This window comes from Columba livia, chromosome 20, assembly GCF_036013475.1.
Source record: "Columba livia isolate bColLiv1 breed racing homer chromosome 20, bColLiv1.pat.W.v2, whole genome shotgun sequence".
In the NCBI taxonomy this organism is placed as follows: Eukaryota; Metazoa; Chordata; class Aves; order Columbiformes; family Columbidae; genus Columba; species Columba livia.
In genome coordinates, this window is record NC_088621.1 from 7,883,604 (window position 1) to 7,899,751 (window position 16,148).

At 44.5% G+C, this 16,148-nt stretch overlaps 1 protein-coding gene across 7 annotated transcripts in view; it reads right to left on the reverse strand.

Annotated features, from left to right (window-relative positions):
• Positions 1 to 16,148, reverse strand: part of AUTS2 (activator of transcription and developmental regulator AUTS2) — a 716,369-nt gene that overhangs the window by 52,197 nt on the left and 648,024 nt on the right. For all 7 annotated transcript variants that reach the window (XM_065036489.1, XM_065036491.1, XM_065036490.1 and 4 more), the window contains one exon: positions 14,288 to 14,336. In XM_065036489.1, the coding sequence (XP_064892561.1) occupies positions 14,288 to 14,336 (49 nt within the window). The remainder of the gene's footprint in view (positions 1 to 14,287; positions 14,337 to 16,148) is intronic.

Consider the following 16,148-nt stretch of genomic DNA (forward strand, 5'->3'; position numbering starts at 1 on the left):
GAGAGGTGACACACAAGCCTACGTGCGTGCGGCTCTGTCGGTCAAGGTTTCAAGTTAGTTAAGAACATGTTTAAGCGGAGTCAAATAAGCCACCGTGCAAGCCCATGGTGGCCTCAGGAGGGCTTAGGCCAGTTTAAGCTGGGCAAGTTCATCCTGAGAAACAAGGTGAGCATTAAACAGCGTTACCCTGGTAGCCTGGGCTAATGTCCCCTCCACTCCCCAACCTCTAGCTCAAGGAATATTTGGTAAAGGATTGAAGAATTTTCCTTATAATTTGTCAGGGATTGTTTATCTGCATTGCTCTTCAAACACCTGGAAGTACCTTGGTTACTACTTCGTCTCAGTTTTTCTTCTCAACACGTTTTGCATCAAAAGGCTACGGGACATCTCAAATTCACTTCCCCAGACTTTTTGTTCCCAAATCCCATCTGCTCCAGTTCCCAGGTACGATAAACTGCATTTCCCAAGCTATTTTCTTATGTTACTTCTAGTTTTAAAGTCAAACGCAAGCAGCTCGGATTCTGCTGCTGTTTGTTCCTCATCGTCACAATAAAACACAAATTGTTCCTCTGTGAAGCTCCCATTTTGCTACTGAATAAAATCCCAGGAATGTTCCTGCTGACAGACGAGGTTCGCAGGTTGAGCCACCAAATCGCCTTTGGAAATTCGCTCCTGGGCTACGTGTTGCTGCAATGAATAGAAAACTCAAGCACACCATGTCAAAAAGTATGCGATGCCTACACCTCGCGTTTACTCCTCAGGGGAAAAGGTAAATAGAGTATAAGCAATTTATTTCTTTAAAATAAAAAAGTCTAAACTGCTTGAGATCTAGGGAAACCATTTACCTTCTGCCTGTCAGAGCAAGTTATCTGCATGCTTCTTATATATTAAAAACATAGCCTAACAGAATGTATTCACTTTATCTACAAAGGACAAAGTTTAAGTTGCAGAGAGAAAATGAATGCCCAGCGATAAACTACAGACTTTGAACAGTGCTCACGTTCCACAGTGAGCCAAAGGAGGGCAAACAAAACCCACATTTCCAAATGAAAACTGCTAAAGCGTGTTTAGCGTTTCCTAGAGATGGAACCATATTCCTTGTCTTCTGTATTTGTTTGCATTTGCAAGTTACTTTATCCGTATATATTTACCAGAATAAACAACACAGACGTTAATCATGCAAGCAAACTTTTACCTACAAATTAGGCTGATCTTTTTCAAGCTTTGAAGTTTCCTTAACTGCCTGAAATTTTTTGGGCACTCCTAGTTGTAACTTCTAGCAGCAGCAGAATCATAACATGCTGCAGAAAAATGCTGTAGATTCTTTGCCAAAACAACTGACGTCCCCCCACTTTGCATCCTTCTGAACCGTGTTACAGTATCACAGTATGTTTGGGATTGGAAGGGACCTCAAAAGATCATCCAGTCCAATCCCCCTGCTGGAGCAGGAACACCCAGATGAGGTTACACAGGAAGGTGTCCAGGCGGGTTGGAATGTCTGCACAGAAGGAGACTCCACAACCTCCCTGGGCAGCCTGGGCCAGGCTCTGCCACCCTTACTGAGAAGAAGTTTTTTCTCAAATTTAAGCGGAACCTCTTGTGTTCCAGCTTGATCCCATTACCCCTTGTCCTGTCATTGTTTGCCACCGAGAAGAGCCTGGCTCCATCCTCCTGACACTCACCCTTTAGATATCTGTAAACATTAATGAGGTCACCCCTCAGTCTCCTCTTGTCCAGCTCCAGAGCCCCAGCTCCCTCAGCCTTTCCTCACACGGGAGATGTTCCACTCCCTTCAGCATCTTTGTTGCCCTGCGCTGGACTCTCTCCAGCAGTTCCCTGTCCTTCTGGAACCGAGGGGCCCAGAACTGGACACAATATTCCAGGTGTGGTCTCACCAGGGCGGAGTAGAGGGGAAGGGTAGAGGGTGTTCAATCACATCATAATGCTGCTTCTCTGCCCCACTATCCACTTACCAACGCTGACTATGCCTAAAAAGCAAGTACGGGCATTTCAGCAGGAAAATCCTAAGGCCCGTGCTGGGCTGTCAGTCCAACTTGTGCATACACGAGTATTGATGTGGCTGAAAATCCAAATTTGCTACTCGCTCATGTGCACAGAGAAGGTAACGTTAGTGTTAAGAAAAAGAGCAATTCCAAGAAATTTCAAGTTACGGCATCTGTCACACACTTCTTAACGCAACCACTCTGTTATCACATACGCTGTGTCACGTGGGATTAGTAACATCACCGAATCCCCAGGAACGCGCTGCAGGGCTCTGATGTGCTCGGTGCGGATCCTCCCAGGATTTGGGGTGCACCAAGGTGACGATTCCGGGTCTGGTGACACCCCTGGGATGTGGGACGGAGCAGCCCCTGCCTGCTGACACCATGAGACATCCACGGGCTGCAGGACGGTGACCACCCAAAGGCACCTGTGGGACTGGGGGAACTCGCTTTTGGGGGCCCTCGGTGTGGGCCCTCCTGCCTTCTTGGGCCGCGTTAGCACACTCAATGAAAAGCACATTCACTGCTTTTGTGTAAACTACCAGAGCAATAAAAACCATCATTAGAGACAATTTACCAGCTAATCTAATTTTTAAGTATGCACAGCCACTCATAGCAATCAACTTTAAATTAATTACAATATCAGATTAAAAGGGGAAGATGGATCATTTCCTGGCCCACCCATAAACCCTCTCAGATAACAATACGTGATTTTCTTCCCCCCCCCCAATGCTATTGTTAAGCCTTTGTTCAAAGATGTCAGCCATTTACCTGCAGGAAAATGACAGTGACTTGTCACAGGCTGCCGTAGAAACCCTCCTTACCGGCTGCAATAACCAGCACGCAGTTTCCCAAGCTGTCACCCTCGCGTCTCTGCACTATCTGCTGCCTAAAGATTTGCTCTGACACGAAGCAGGAGCGGTGGCCGCTGTCGTTAAGGGCTCTGCACACAGTGGGCTGTGTCAGCTGCACTGTGCTCAGCGTTCGCTTCACCCAATTATTTGTTTGTCATTTAGAGACCTGGGTATCGAGCAGATATTGTCAAGTTATTTTTGGCCCCCAATACACTGGCAAAACATAATGAGGCCTTTAGGTGAATAACTGTCTTGGCAGCAAGGTGCTAAGATGATGTGCTGTTGAAAGGCTGGATAGCAATTAGGTTATTTGAATGAGATGAGATGCTGGACAGGGCATGTGAAGACAGAGAAAACCAGCTTAACTATTAAAATGCCACCCCCCACTTCAAACTGTCAGCTAACTATTTAAGCAAGGTGTTAATTTACTACAGGCTGGATTGCCAACAAACTTAATTATCTATCAATTCAGAAGATGTACAGACTTGTCCCACATGCACATATTCCCCAGCCCTTTCCAGACGAGTGTAACAGCTTGCCAGATGACTTTTATCAACATTTATTTGTATTACAGTGACTCCCACAAGCCCTGGCCATGGTTTGCACAGTGTCAGGAGCTGTGCAACCAGGACAAAAGATGGTCTGATGACCTATAGTATAAGAGTTAGCATATAGAGACAGGGAGCAGACATGGAAGCAGATGGAAAGATATGTCAGTACATTGGACTCACACCCAAAACACACTCAGCATCTCGCAGGATGGGCTCTGCAGAAGCCGCCTTCATAAACCATCCTGCTGGCCAACACTACACACACTGTAGGAAGCAATTCATACTCGTCTGACTGATCAAACTGGGTTTTATCTTACAAAATCCTTCCATCATGTCCCGTCTGTATCATAGGATACACATATAGCACCTCATGACCTGACAGCATTTGGCAATGAACTTTTAGAGAGGGTCATGGTAAGAAGATACTTATTTTTGTAAAATATTTAAGCAGGTGCATGTATAGCAAAACACTCTACAAGATTAGCACTAGTAACTCCACCACGTTCAGCGGAGATGAGCACTCTTGTTTCTTCTCCCTTCAAGCACAAGCTCCTAAGTTGCTAACTTGGGCACAGCGTATCTAGAGAAACCATTGGGAAAACACTAGAGCAGGTCCAACACGCAATTTTTAGGAAGGAAAACCAACCATAGCATAGATAAAAGCTGTAAGACAAGAAAAGTGACCTTTGCAACACAAAAACTAATGTGAGTTTTTCAATTCAATCCCTAGAGGCATTTGGTTTTGTTTTAACCTCCTACAGGCTCAAGCACAAGCTCTTGTACCAAAAGATGATGATTTACCTTGGAGCCTGAACCGAATGCCATCAGCAGGGACCTGTTTGTTTGTGGCAATGCCAGCGGGTCTGGCCTCAGATGACTGACGGCATCTCTCTCGATGTACGGAGAGCATCACCACAGCCTCCACCACGGGCATGAGTTAATCAGTCCAGCCACTTACAGGCAATTGCATGTGTACTCTACGAGTTGTTCCCCCATCTGCAATCAGACGTGACTGCTCAAATATGAATTGGGTTATAAGGGGTTACAATCCATGTAAAAACCACCCACACCTTCAAATCAACACCCACTTGACTGGGAGTTAGAAGCCAAAGACTGAACTTTCAGGAATGAATTAAGACCAAAACTAAGGCCAAGATCATTCCTCTTGTCTTTCTTGATGAAGAGGTGAGAGCCTATGAGTTCATCCCATTTCTCCCAGTCAACTAAGACCTGTACGGACCCCAGGACGAGCGTCGGGAGCACCTAAAGAACAGTTTTGGTACCTCATCTACCTGCAAGAGGGAAGATTCAAGCGGTTCTCCCCTGGAGGTGTCAGAAACTCAGCATCCTTATCAGACCTTCCATCTACCAAAGCTTCAGCTGTCTAATTGCCCCTCAAAACCAAAATCTAAGGACCACCTTGGGAGAACAATTCCCTTAATGATAACAGTCTCATCGTACTACTCCAAGGTGCCAAGCAGAGCTGTTGTTTGAAGTTTCGAAGCCGATCTACACAAGAGATTGAGATTTACAACAGGTGCTGTACTCCAGGCACAGCCTCTCACCCCTCCTCACAGACAGCCCTGCCCTGCACTGACAACCAGCCCAAGTCTGATTTTAACACTCAGTTTAACTCGGCAACACAAGCAAGAAGGAAAAGAACACCACCCACCACCAGACAAAAAACCCTCTCAAGAACAAAACCACAACCAAACACCCAGTTACTATCCCCGGACACCGAAAATGGTGCTGTTGTTGTGATGAGGTTTGCTGCGCCCAAGCAGTGATCACACCTCCTGAAAGCTGGAGAACCTCCAACTGTACCACCAACCAACAATAAAAACCAGCAAGCAAAAGTAAAATTGAGGCTTTTGCTCATCTGCTTGTGATTTTTTTAAATGCCCTTTCTTTTAACAAATGAAGTTTAAGTGCTTATGGGACTAACAACCTAGTAAATGAACTAAGTATTAATTTGTGGCTTTATTACTCAGCAGACCTATTTTCACAAAGTCATTTTTTCTTAGGACACAGCTTACTCTGCAGCAGCTGTTTTCTATTACAAGCCACTCAAATTCCTTTGCCTCCGATTTTCAAAAGCGCCCACTAACTTGGAATATTTGGAAATGACAGCAAATGGCTGCGGGAGCCCAGCAGTGCTCTGCCTCATCCCTCTCATCCCAACAAATACCATCCCGTAAGCCACAGGTTCCTCCCCACCTCCCTCAGCAGGGGCCAAGCGCTGACCCAGACACCCCCAGTCCTCCAGATCCACCTCGTCTCTTGACCCCACAACATTTTGTCAAAACCCATAAAGGAACTGCAAAACACGATGTGAACCCAGTGATGAGGTTCCCACAGGGAGCTGAGGCAGATGGCGGCTTAGCCCATGCTCTCAAGTGTAAGCTTGGCTTTTAGACAGCCAGAGGTGAGGGGGTAACAAGGGGCTTGGGGGGCTCCTCTGCCTGTGAACAGGACACAGGAATGAGCCAGGTGAGGTGAGGGTGAGCTGTGAGCTCGTCCAAACTCAGGATTTCAAGTGCTGGGGAACTCCCGCTGCAGCAAACACAGGCTCCAGCAGGGCGGCAGGGTGACACTCTTGTGCTCTTGGCCTTGGAAATTCTTCCTTACCCCGCTTTGAAGGCCCCTTTGTAAGCCTAGGTCAAAAGCTCAACAAGATTTTTTTTAGAACAGCACAATTTGGATAAGCATAGAAGGAAGCCCCCCTCCCATCTCCTGCCTTACTCTCCTAACATATACAAGTCAAGGCCATGAACAGCTCTAAAAGGCACTTAAATTGGTTTATCTGCTCTTCTGTTTGCTACTTTTAAAGCATACATTTACACTGGCTTTTTTAAACAGCTTGCTGAACGCTGTGCAAGGCCCTTCCAGACACACACACTCTCGCTACTTGAAGCGTTTCTCAGCACGCTCCTGGCAGCCCTGCTACTCGCGTCTAGCTTGGAAAATAGTTTATGTTACATCAAATAACTGCACGCGTGGAACGACACCGGGGCAAGCTGTGATCGCGGGGTGAAGCCATGTCAGTGGCAATGATGGGGGCAGCCCCTCTGCCCCCTCCCCTGCGCTGGCGTTTTCACTTTGGGCAATTCAGCTGCAAAATCATCCCTCTTTTCTCGCTGCGTTGGGATTTCTGGTGAGAAATCACACAGGTCACAGAGCCCACGCAAAGCCCAAGGCAGCAGCAAGAGACCAGGGAACTGCTGGGGACAGGGGACAGGAGTCCCCCTCAGTCACAGAGGAACACTGGGGACAAAAAGAAAGGAAATATAAGTGATGCCCAGGTGGCTGAAAGTCTCAAGGGTGTCAGGATTTACTCCTGTGGCTCTCATCCAGCAAAGCACTTCAGTAAACGCTTGGTGTTAACAAGTGTTTAAAGTCAGTCAAGCAATGAAGCACATTACTGAACTGAAGCCTCAAGGAGGATAAATTAGGGTCTGTTTATTCTGCTGCAAGAGACTAGAACTGCCCTCTTACAAACCTCTCTGGATCTCCAGAACCAGCGGCATCCCTGCGTGACAAGGCCCTGCCTTCTCTTTTGGATAATCTGCGCCGAGCCATGAGAAAGGTAAAAATTCACCAGGCCAAAGTATCGTTCTTCACAAGGGCTTTTTTTGTCACTGGAATGAACACGGTAGCTCTCACTTGGAAGCTCGATTTCAGTTTTTCTGCCTGCTCAGACAAGTATTATTGCACTCAAGTTACACGCTGAAGCGTTTCTTCACATGTTGTGCTTTCTAGAGAAAAGAAAAAAGCTGAGACTTGGGAAAGCAACAGCAAAATCTGCCTGTGGTTCTCCGCTCCGATTCCTGAACTTTGGACAACAGTGACTAATTCAAATAACTTCATGGGCTTTTGTGGGCAGTGTGCATGATAAAATAATATCTTACTTTGTGGGATTATTTTATGTGGAGAAACATTTAAGATATGTCAGCACGGTGATGAAGGCAAAAGGCATTCTTGTTCAGTGGACAGCTGAGAAATGGAAGAAAAAAAAGCCTCTTTGCTTTGTTTTTTAAACAGCTATGAAGACTATTAAAACAAAACACAACGCAATTCATATAGACGTGCCTGTGAAACTCCTACTGACATCCAGAGTGTCAAGAGTGTAGGATGTGAGATACTTTGGAGTGCGTTTTTTTTTCTTTAAATTAACAGTAGCTGGATGTGAGACAGCCTGAGCAAAGGGTGTTAACTTGTGCCAAGTGAGAAGACATCAGATCCTATAGAAAAAGGGACTCTGGAGGTGAACGGGCAGGTTAGTGGCACAGCTGGGTACTTGGGAAGCCCGGGCACCCCGCGTACGCACCGAGCACTTTCTGCACAGCTCTGCGCTCTTCAAAAGACCTTAAAAGAGGGGTTTGCAACACACCGTGCATGGTGGCTAAAAATCAGCCGCTTCTTTCAGAAGCTAAAACTAATTTATGGCCCATTCCTACTCTTTTCTCCTGAGCCACACAAGCACTGAAGTGCATTGGTGCTCACATGGTTCTTGGTTTAACTTGTGGGTTAAACCTACTTGTGGGTTAAACCTACTCGCAGGAGCAGCTTTGCTAAGGTCACAGTTCTGCTGGGGTAAAGCTCACGCTGGCTGGCTGGTGTAAACCTGATATAAACGGTCTTTGCCTCTCCGTGGAAAATGACATTGCTGTGCTCTTCCAATCGAAATGAAATGTATTTGATAAGATAACAAACGCCTGGCAAAGCACATTTAAGTTATGTAAGGGAAAGAAGAGGAGGGGAAAATCTTGTATAAACAGCAAAACAATACAGCTTTATCTAATCTCTCCAACTTATTGCTGCTTGTCTGTGTGTGTGTTTTACTGACAAAATAAAATAAATTGAATCAGCTCACACACGATAACATACTCTTTCCTACCTCATACTAATTGCTTGGCTAATTGATGTTTGTTGAACTTTCTCCATTTCATTGAGTGATTAGGTACAAAGCTAACAGTTGACATCTGTAGGCGCTTAACTGGTGTCTGTAATTACTGTTAATGTTAAATAATTGTTAGTTAATTGGAGTGGTAACTGACTGAATGGAATCCAGATTGTGAAGCAAAAAGAGACCTAGTTAAATAAACATACATTTTCAGAGAAAACATTTTATTACAAGGGAGAGACTAATGGCAGGCCAGATACGGGAGGTCTGCAGGATGCTCCGGTTCTGAAATCTCATTCCAGACCCCAGCGTGGACTCCAGTGACTGCAGGTATGTCAAGTCAAGATCTTTGTCATCAAAACACTCCTATCTCTGGCGAATTTTTCCACCTTATTTTGAACCGATTCCCACAATGTGTTATTTAACAGCCCAGTGCTGATAAAAGCTTGTTTTGAGAAAATCAAATATAGGTTAATCTATTAAACAAATGCTCTCTCCAAAATAGATACAATTATGTGTGAGTAAATATTGCCATTTTGCTCACTGAGACTGGAACAATTTGACTTTGCTAAAATCAACAGTCTTAAATGAAGTCCTGGGGAACGCGATCACCAACTGACACCAAAGGGTACTCGATACCAGCCCAAATGGGCAAGGATGCCCAGAACCTTCAACTGCCTCCTGCTATTTTGCTCAAGAAAAGCCAGTGCCTAGGGTGTTTGTACCATGCTGGCTAGTTTCTGGTTTTGTTTTGAAGTATCAACTTCAAAATTATCAGCAAAGCCTTAGGAGACTCCTGTTTTGTAATATTGTGTTAGGATTTAAGAATCTGAAAGGTTTTGGAAGAGGATACCTTTGACTTTCACCTGTCCCTCTGGGAACGCTGGGTCCATCACATTATCCAGCGACCTCTTCCTGCAGCCGCGGTATCTCCCAGCACCGGCAACCCCCGACCGCTGCACCCCAGCCAAAAACCAGCAGCGCGTAAAGAAGGAAGGGACACGGAAAGCGTGCAGATGGGGAGGAGTGGTTTGTGCTCAGGAGATGCAGCCATAAGGGGATGTTACGGGACACATTCCTTGCTCAGATAAAGCCTTCACGGCACAGAAATAACTGCCTTGCTCTTTTGTGTAGCGGAACAAAGGACCATCTCAAGACATAGATCGACTTCTTTGTCTGCCTGACTTGGAAGTTTGAGTGAAGTGATGCACCAGTTCTTCTAATTTAACTCACAGGTACAAGAACCCTGGGGTCCTCAAAACCGGAGGCTTTTTCCAGTGCTCAGGCCCTCACTAACGAGACACTGAACTTGGACACGGAAAATATTGAAAAGCCATCTGAAACCCACAAAGCCCAGGGAAACCGAGCGAACCAAAGCCACCAGAGAAGTCTCCACCAGAAAGGCAAGGAGACACCATTGTCTCCACAGGGCATCGCTTTGGAAGGTGAGCCATCGTAACAAGCAGAAAAAAAAGAAATCTGCAGAACTTGTTGTATGATTCAGCAGTCCCTGGGGTTCGCTGGCCAATGGGTGGGTTTCCTGCAGCGCGGGGAATGCTCTGGAGCCCTGACAGCAAGCGAGGAAGCAGCATTTCAGTGAGACGAGGTAGCGTGGAGAACCAACATACGCAGAGAGCAGCCACCCAAAAACGCCGAGAGCACACACCCAGTGAGCGAGGATGTTGGGCAGATTCCTACAGACCCTTGGAAAGGAGGGAGGCAGCAGCAGCCCGTTCTCTGGCATAGTGACCATGTTAATCTTGCACACGTGCCATCTACATAGTAGCAGATCCACTTATATTTAACATGAGATGCTGCGGGGATGGTTTACTGAGAGCATTTCTCCACGGCTGAGGATCTCCTGTGAATGGGACCAGCAGAGAAGTCTTTGCCAACTTCAGCTCCCGGCTTGTTTACAGAAACAGATGTTGTAGAGGATCCTCAAGAAATGATTCACCATAGACAGACGAGGGGAGAAACAACAACACGCCTGTTTTTCTAGGGAAGGATATTGCTCCAGAACCATCTAAAAAGCCAGAGCTTGATCTGACTGGTATTTCAGCCACCAGCAAGGACGAGTAACCCAGACGCCTTGATCTACCTCCAGCTGAGAATATAAATATTTCCCTGACAGCTGGTGGTGCCACAAAGCAGAAGAATTCATAAAGTTTACATGAACATCCTGTAAACAATTTGAACATGAAAAGCTGTAACAGCCCAATTGTGTTTCTGATCAAAGGCAAACTTCAATATACAGCACAAATGAAAACTTCATCACTTTGGGACTCATTTCTCCCTCCAGGAAAAGCTGTTTTCCAAGGGTACGTAGGAGGGAGTTCACATAAATGAAATACACAGTAGTAGGAGCTGCCTGCTCTACAGCTTCAGATGTGTCTATTTAAATTACTAAGAGATAATGGAATTTAATTATGCTGGAAAGTCATGTTACAAAAATCATCAGCAAAGCCTGTACTTGGGCCAGGATTAATGGTGCTAAGGTTGACGCTCTCCCAGGGCAAGGAAAAGTTATATTCTTTCAAAGACTTAAAAGACTACAAACAGTGATCTCAACCAGCAGGACAGGAGGGGACAGACAGGCAGACGATGCGCTGTGCTCCTCTCCCATCCCTTGCCCACCTCATTGATTTATTTACATGGCAAATGCTCCTTTTACAAGTATTACTAAGGGCTCAGACCCTCAGGAGTTTTTAGGTGCTTATCTCCCAACACAGCCACCCCGATTTCCATGGGAATCAATTCTCCAGACAATTTTAAGCCTTATGAGGTAAACATTCCCGCCCAAGCGACGCTCCAATTCACAACCAGGGACAACTCATTTCCACGGCAGCTACAGCGATTCCTGCCCTGGGGACCAAGCCACGTCCCTCCTGAATGCCCAGCCCTGCTACAGACCCATTGCAGGGCTGGGGGCCTCCAGGAGCAGGGGCAGCACAGAGGGGACACGGGAACCCCACAGCCCTCTGCAACGCAGCATCGCTCGGCCATGACACCTACCCCAGCCCTGAGGGTCCCCAACATCTACGGGCCGCCCCCCAAAACTCACAGGACCCTTCTAGATTTAGGGATGCATCAGCTCTAGGGGCGGTCAACTCCTAAATGGAAGTTGAGAGAGTTCTCCTCAAGGGGTTTTACCACTTCTTCAAGGGAGGCTTGGGGGTGAATTCACTTTGCTACAGATTTTTTAATTATTAATATTTCTGAGGAAGGGACTGTTCCACCTTATACATCCATGTTAATCCATCACACCTTAAACCTGACCTCACTGTCAGCCTTGACGTCCACAACTAAGTGACAGAAAGGGGACAAAATGTATTTACAAGGGCTAAAATGCTTCAGGATTTCTGTTTTGTAAATACATCTGTACTTCCTGCTGTCTCAGCTATAAATAATTCTGCAAAATAAAAGCGGCAAGGGAAAAACAAAGTCTATATGAGACATGGACATCTGAGAGGCCTGGCTCTGCACACAGAGGGACGTACACTTGTCAGCCGGCCCAGCCTGGACCAGCCGCTTTGAAGGTTTCATGATGATTTACCCCATGCAAATCTGACCTTTCTTACAAGTGACTTTTATTGCTTTTGGCAAAAACAGCCACAGACAACACAGAGGGGAAGAACTGGCTTGGAAGCAAACAGACTGAGTTGCAGAGAGAGAACTTGAACTTGGAATACATCAAGCTGACAGTCGCCAGCCCTCCCCAGGGCAGACACTTAGAGAAGGCAACAGCCTCCCAACCACCGCCAGCCCCGCTGCACCTGGCTGCAAGCAATTATTGACATTATCTCCAAACAGGGGATCTTTTTTGAGGCTCTTTTCCTGATATTTAGCAGTTTGAATGCTAATCCCTTTAACAAAACTGTCCCCTATGCTTTTTCCACCCTCTTTCCTCTTAATCTTTTTCTCCCAGTGGGAAAAAAAAAGGGGGGTGGGGAAATAAAAAAGAAAATACCAGTCAGCCTAGTTTGGCCGCACCTGGATTTGCATTGATTCTTCCCTTGTCATTCATGTTACCAACAGGAATTAGCATATGGCTTTAAGGGGAAACTCAGGAGGAGAAAAGAAAGACGCCATTTTGATGGAAATAAGGGGCAAAGGAATAATCTACCATCAACTAAAAAGCTTATTTGTGTACGGTTTCCCAAGCAAAGCTTCGAAAAGCCCATGTTGATTTTAGGCTACACAAAGAAAGCCTAATCCTTTCAAGGGAACTAAATCACCAAAGAAAAGTACCTCAGAAGAAAAGGCTCCCTGTCAAGCATGGGTATTCACAGCCAAATAGATGCCACGAATCAAGCTCGGTAAGTAAACACAAATAAGAATGTGGGAAACGTGTTTAAATTTGAAAAAAAAAAAAGAAGGGAAAGGAAGAGGAAGAGGGGCCTACTCTGTGTGCATGGCCGGGAGGAGCCCCTCACCCCGGTTACAGGCCTGGCCAGGAATGCGGGCTCTTCCCGGGCTGCTCCTCCCCTGGCCCTGCCCCAAGAAAGGGCTGCTCAAATGCCAAAGCTTTTTACAGTGAATTAGCAAAATAAAGATGCAGTCATATGTAGTTTGGGGCCCTCGGGTCACTCCAAACACACAACTCTTCCTTTCTACTTGGCGGTGCCACCTACTCACGGCCTATGGAGGGGAAAATGTAAATGCAATTAAACATAAAGGATTTATCAGCTTACTAAGTGAGATAACCTAGTTGGACCACAGAAATATTCCATCCAGACTGTACTTCCAATACATAAAAAACAGGAATATAGATCTGCAATGCAATTAAATATAGGTATAACTCAATATGCAGCAAGAGACTTCATAAGCAACGGTGTATCAGCACAGCAATCCCAAATGTAACAGGGTCACGTACCGTCCGCAGTTAAACCACTGCAGCTCCAGGGAATTAACAGACACCGAAAAAACCCAGAATGACCCACTGCACTAACAAACCCAAATGCGGTGAGAAGCACACAGGGCAAACACTGAGCAAATCCACACCCGGTCAACATAAACCACCTAGACTTCACTAACCAAATCTGCCTCTCTTAATGCAAACTTACTTAAACGTTCCAAAAAAACCAGTAAGTTAAAATAGTGTGGATTTCCAGCTAGAAGCACACCCTTTTACTAAGCAGCTATCACGCGCTGCCATTAAGAAGCAGGGCAGTGGGGATGAAAAACAGATATTTTAAAAGCTTTGAATTATACCCATCGGTGCAACTCATCCCTGGAGCTGCTCCCTCGACCCTACTCACAAAAACACAAACCAAACAAAAAATAAGAATTAAAAATAAAAACAAAATCCCCAAAGCCTACAGCCTTTCTAGTAATGCTGCTTCAGGAGCAGCTCTGCACAGCAGCTCGCTGGCACTGATTTAGGGTAAGTTTTCCCTTAATGTACTGTTATATCATTAGCCACTCTCTCTTCGGATTGCTGTTTGGAAGAAATTAATGGGATACTGAATATTTAAATGTGGCCCTCTATATCATTTATTAACTCTACAGAAAGCACACAGCACAGTAAGCCATGGTTTATGACTATTATCCTGTGAATACTAAACGTTGGCTGGTTATTACTGTCAGCAGTGCAAATTGGCTATTCATAATTCCACGTCTATCATGTAGCTGATGAGTAACAATCAAGTTAAAACATTTTGAAAACTCTTACAGTTATTTAAATGAGCTTAAATTAAAGCCATTTGTAAAATAAACTATTCCCTAATATTGTTATTTAAATTAATTCTGACCTGGCAGGCAATGCATTATTTAAAGCCTTTATTTTATATTGCTTAAGCAAAGCAATTACCAAGCATACAGAACATGTCTGAAACCGAGAGAAACATAAAAAGCACTAACAAGCTGATTGCGACATTTCTGCGAGACAAGTTACATTTCATCTCCCATTGAAATTGCCATGAAAAGAAATGTGCGGGGAAAAAAATATGTTTGTGATGTGAATTGCAGTCTTACCTTTATTTGTAACAGCGTTGAACAGTTTTTCAGAGCTGGCATCAGATGCCTGAAAGACCAATAAAAAAAAATATGTTACATTTTCTGCAAGTGATAGATTTCAAAAGGCACGGCGGTATATTTATACACACACATATGTATGTATATCTTAGAGAAACAAATCAGGTGACAAAACCAAGAGAGCCCATGGAAGCTGCGGCCTCGGAAGAAGCGTCCATAAGGTGGTGCTGTGTGGCTGTGCTTCACCGCCCTGCAGTGCAGATATTTATTGGGAAAGATTCTATTTAATGAAGAAAGAAGTGGGGTTTTTATTCAACATAGTAGCTGCACAGAAACTATATATTTGTACTGTAGTTATCCAATACATTCTGACATTGATTTTGCAGTGGAGAAGAGTCATGACTGAACCAGACAGCACCGTTTTGGGAATCTGCAGAACTGCGGATTTCTTAATTAATTTTTAAAGAATTTTTGGACACCCCCTACTGTGTCAACCATTGGATTTTTACCATCTTTAAAGCAGTGTTGATAACTTAGATAATTTTATAAATTGCTGTTACGTACTCTTTGAACAAGAAAGAGCATGTTAATATTTAGTATTAGCATTTATTTCCACGTAAGATTTGCCTTCGTCAGAATCATTGATTCTGGACACCACGCTCTGTATAAACTAATAACCCATTTTATTTTTCATCAGCCACCTTCATCCGTGGGAGGTTTTTCCCTCCTAATACTGTGTTAGTACCTCATGTACTCCTGCTGTTTGTACACAAGTACACCGGTTAATCTTTCCACCTATTATTAAAAAGCCTTATTTAAGTTTCACACAAAACCAACAAGCTCCCCCTTTCAGAAACTACCATGGCAAGAAACCAGACCAGGGAAGACAACACTGCAAATGTTAATTTTACAAACATCCTGAGCCCCAAAGCAGAAAGCATTAAGTTTGTGCATCTGTGTCCAGCTGTGTTTGCGCACACACACATACATAGCGCACAGCCGTACATCTAAAGCCTCAACTTACACCGCCTACACGTTCACAAAGCACAGAGCTGTGCAATTCCGAGCTGGGTCTTGGATCCAACCCCACCAAGAGAGACTTGCGAAAAGATGTCGGCAGAAATGTGCTCAGTAACAAAATATCGCAAACGAGGGGAAAACGCAACACTTGAGAAAGATTTCAGTCTTCTCCTAGGAGCTGTTTTCTCACTGCTTTCGGGAAAAATAATTAAAAACACTATTAGGAAAGCAGGCTGCAGCGTTTTTGTTAAAGGGAAGGAATTTCTGAATTCAAAACCAGATAAAGACCATCACACAAGCAACATATAATAGATATCTCGACTGCGCTAAAAACTTAGGTGTGAAATCGCCGATAAATAAGTCGATGCAGTTCAGATTGCATATCATAGTGCAGCAATACACTGAAATAATCTGTCTGCCCTCAAGTTGACAACATACAAGACTTCTATGATTAATTATTAAAAATAGCTTTACTCATTTGCAGAGTTCTAGACAGATTTTACTAGATTACTGTTGGCTTCTATAAAAGCTGGGCTGGTGTATTTCTTCTCAATTAAATACCTTGTAAACACTGGATTTATTACCCAATGATGGATTTATTATTCAGTGATGACTTTCTCTAAATTAATGAAAATATGTGAATAATGCACAAATTGAAGAGATCAAGAAGGACATGTGCTTTAAAGAGCAGTCCAATATTAGTCCAACAAATTAAGAGATGCTCAATGCTTTGCTAACCTTGCCAATCAGCCTGCTCTCTGATTAAAAATAATGACCTTTTCCAGTGAATTTTGGCTGTTGTTATCTTTTTAAATGCACCTTCTCTCAGCAGTCAAAACTC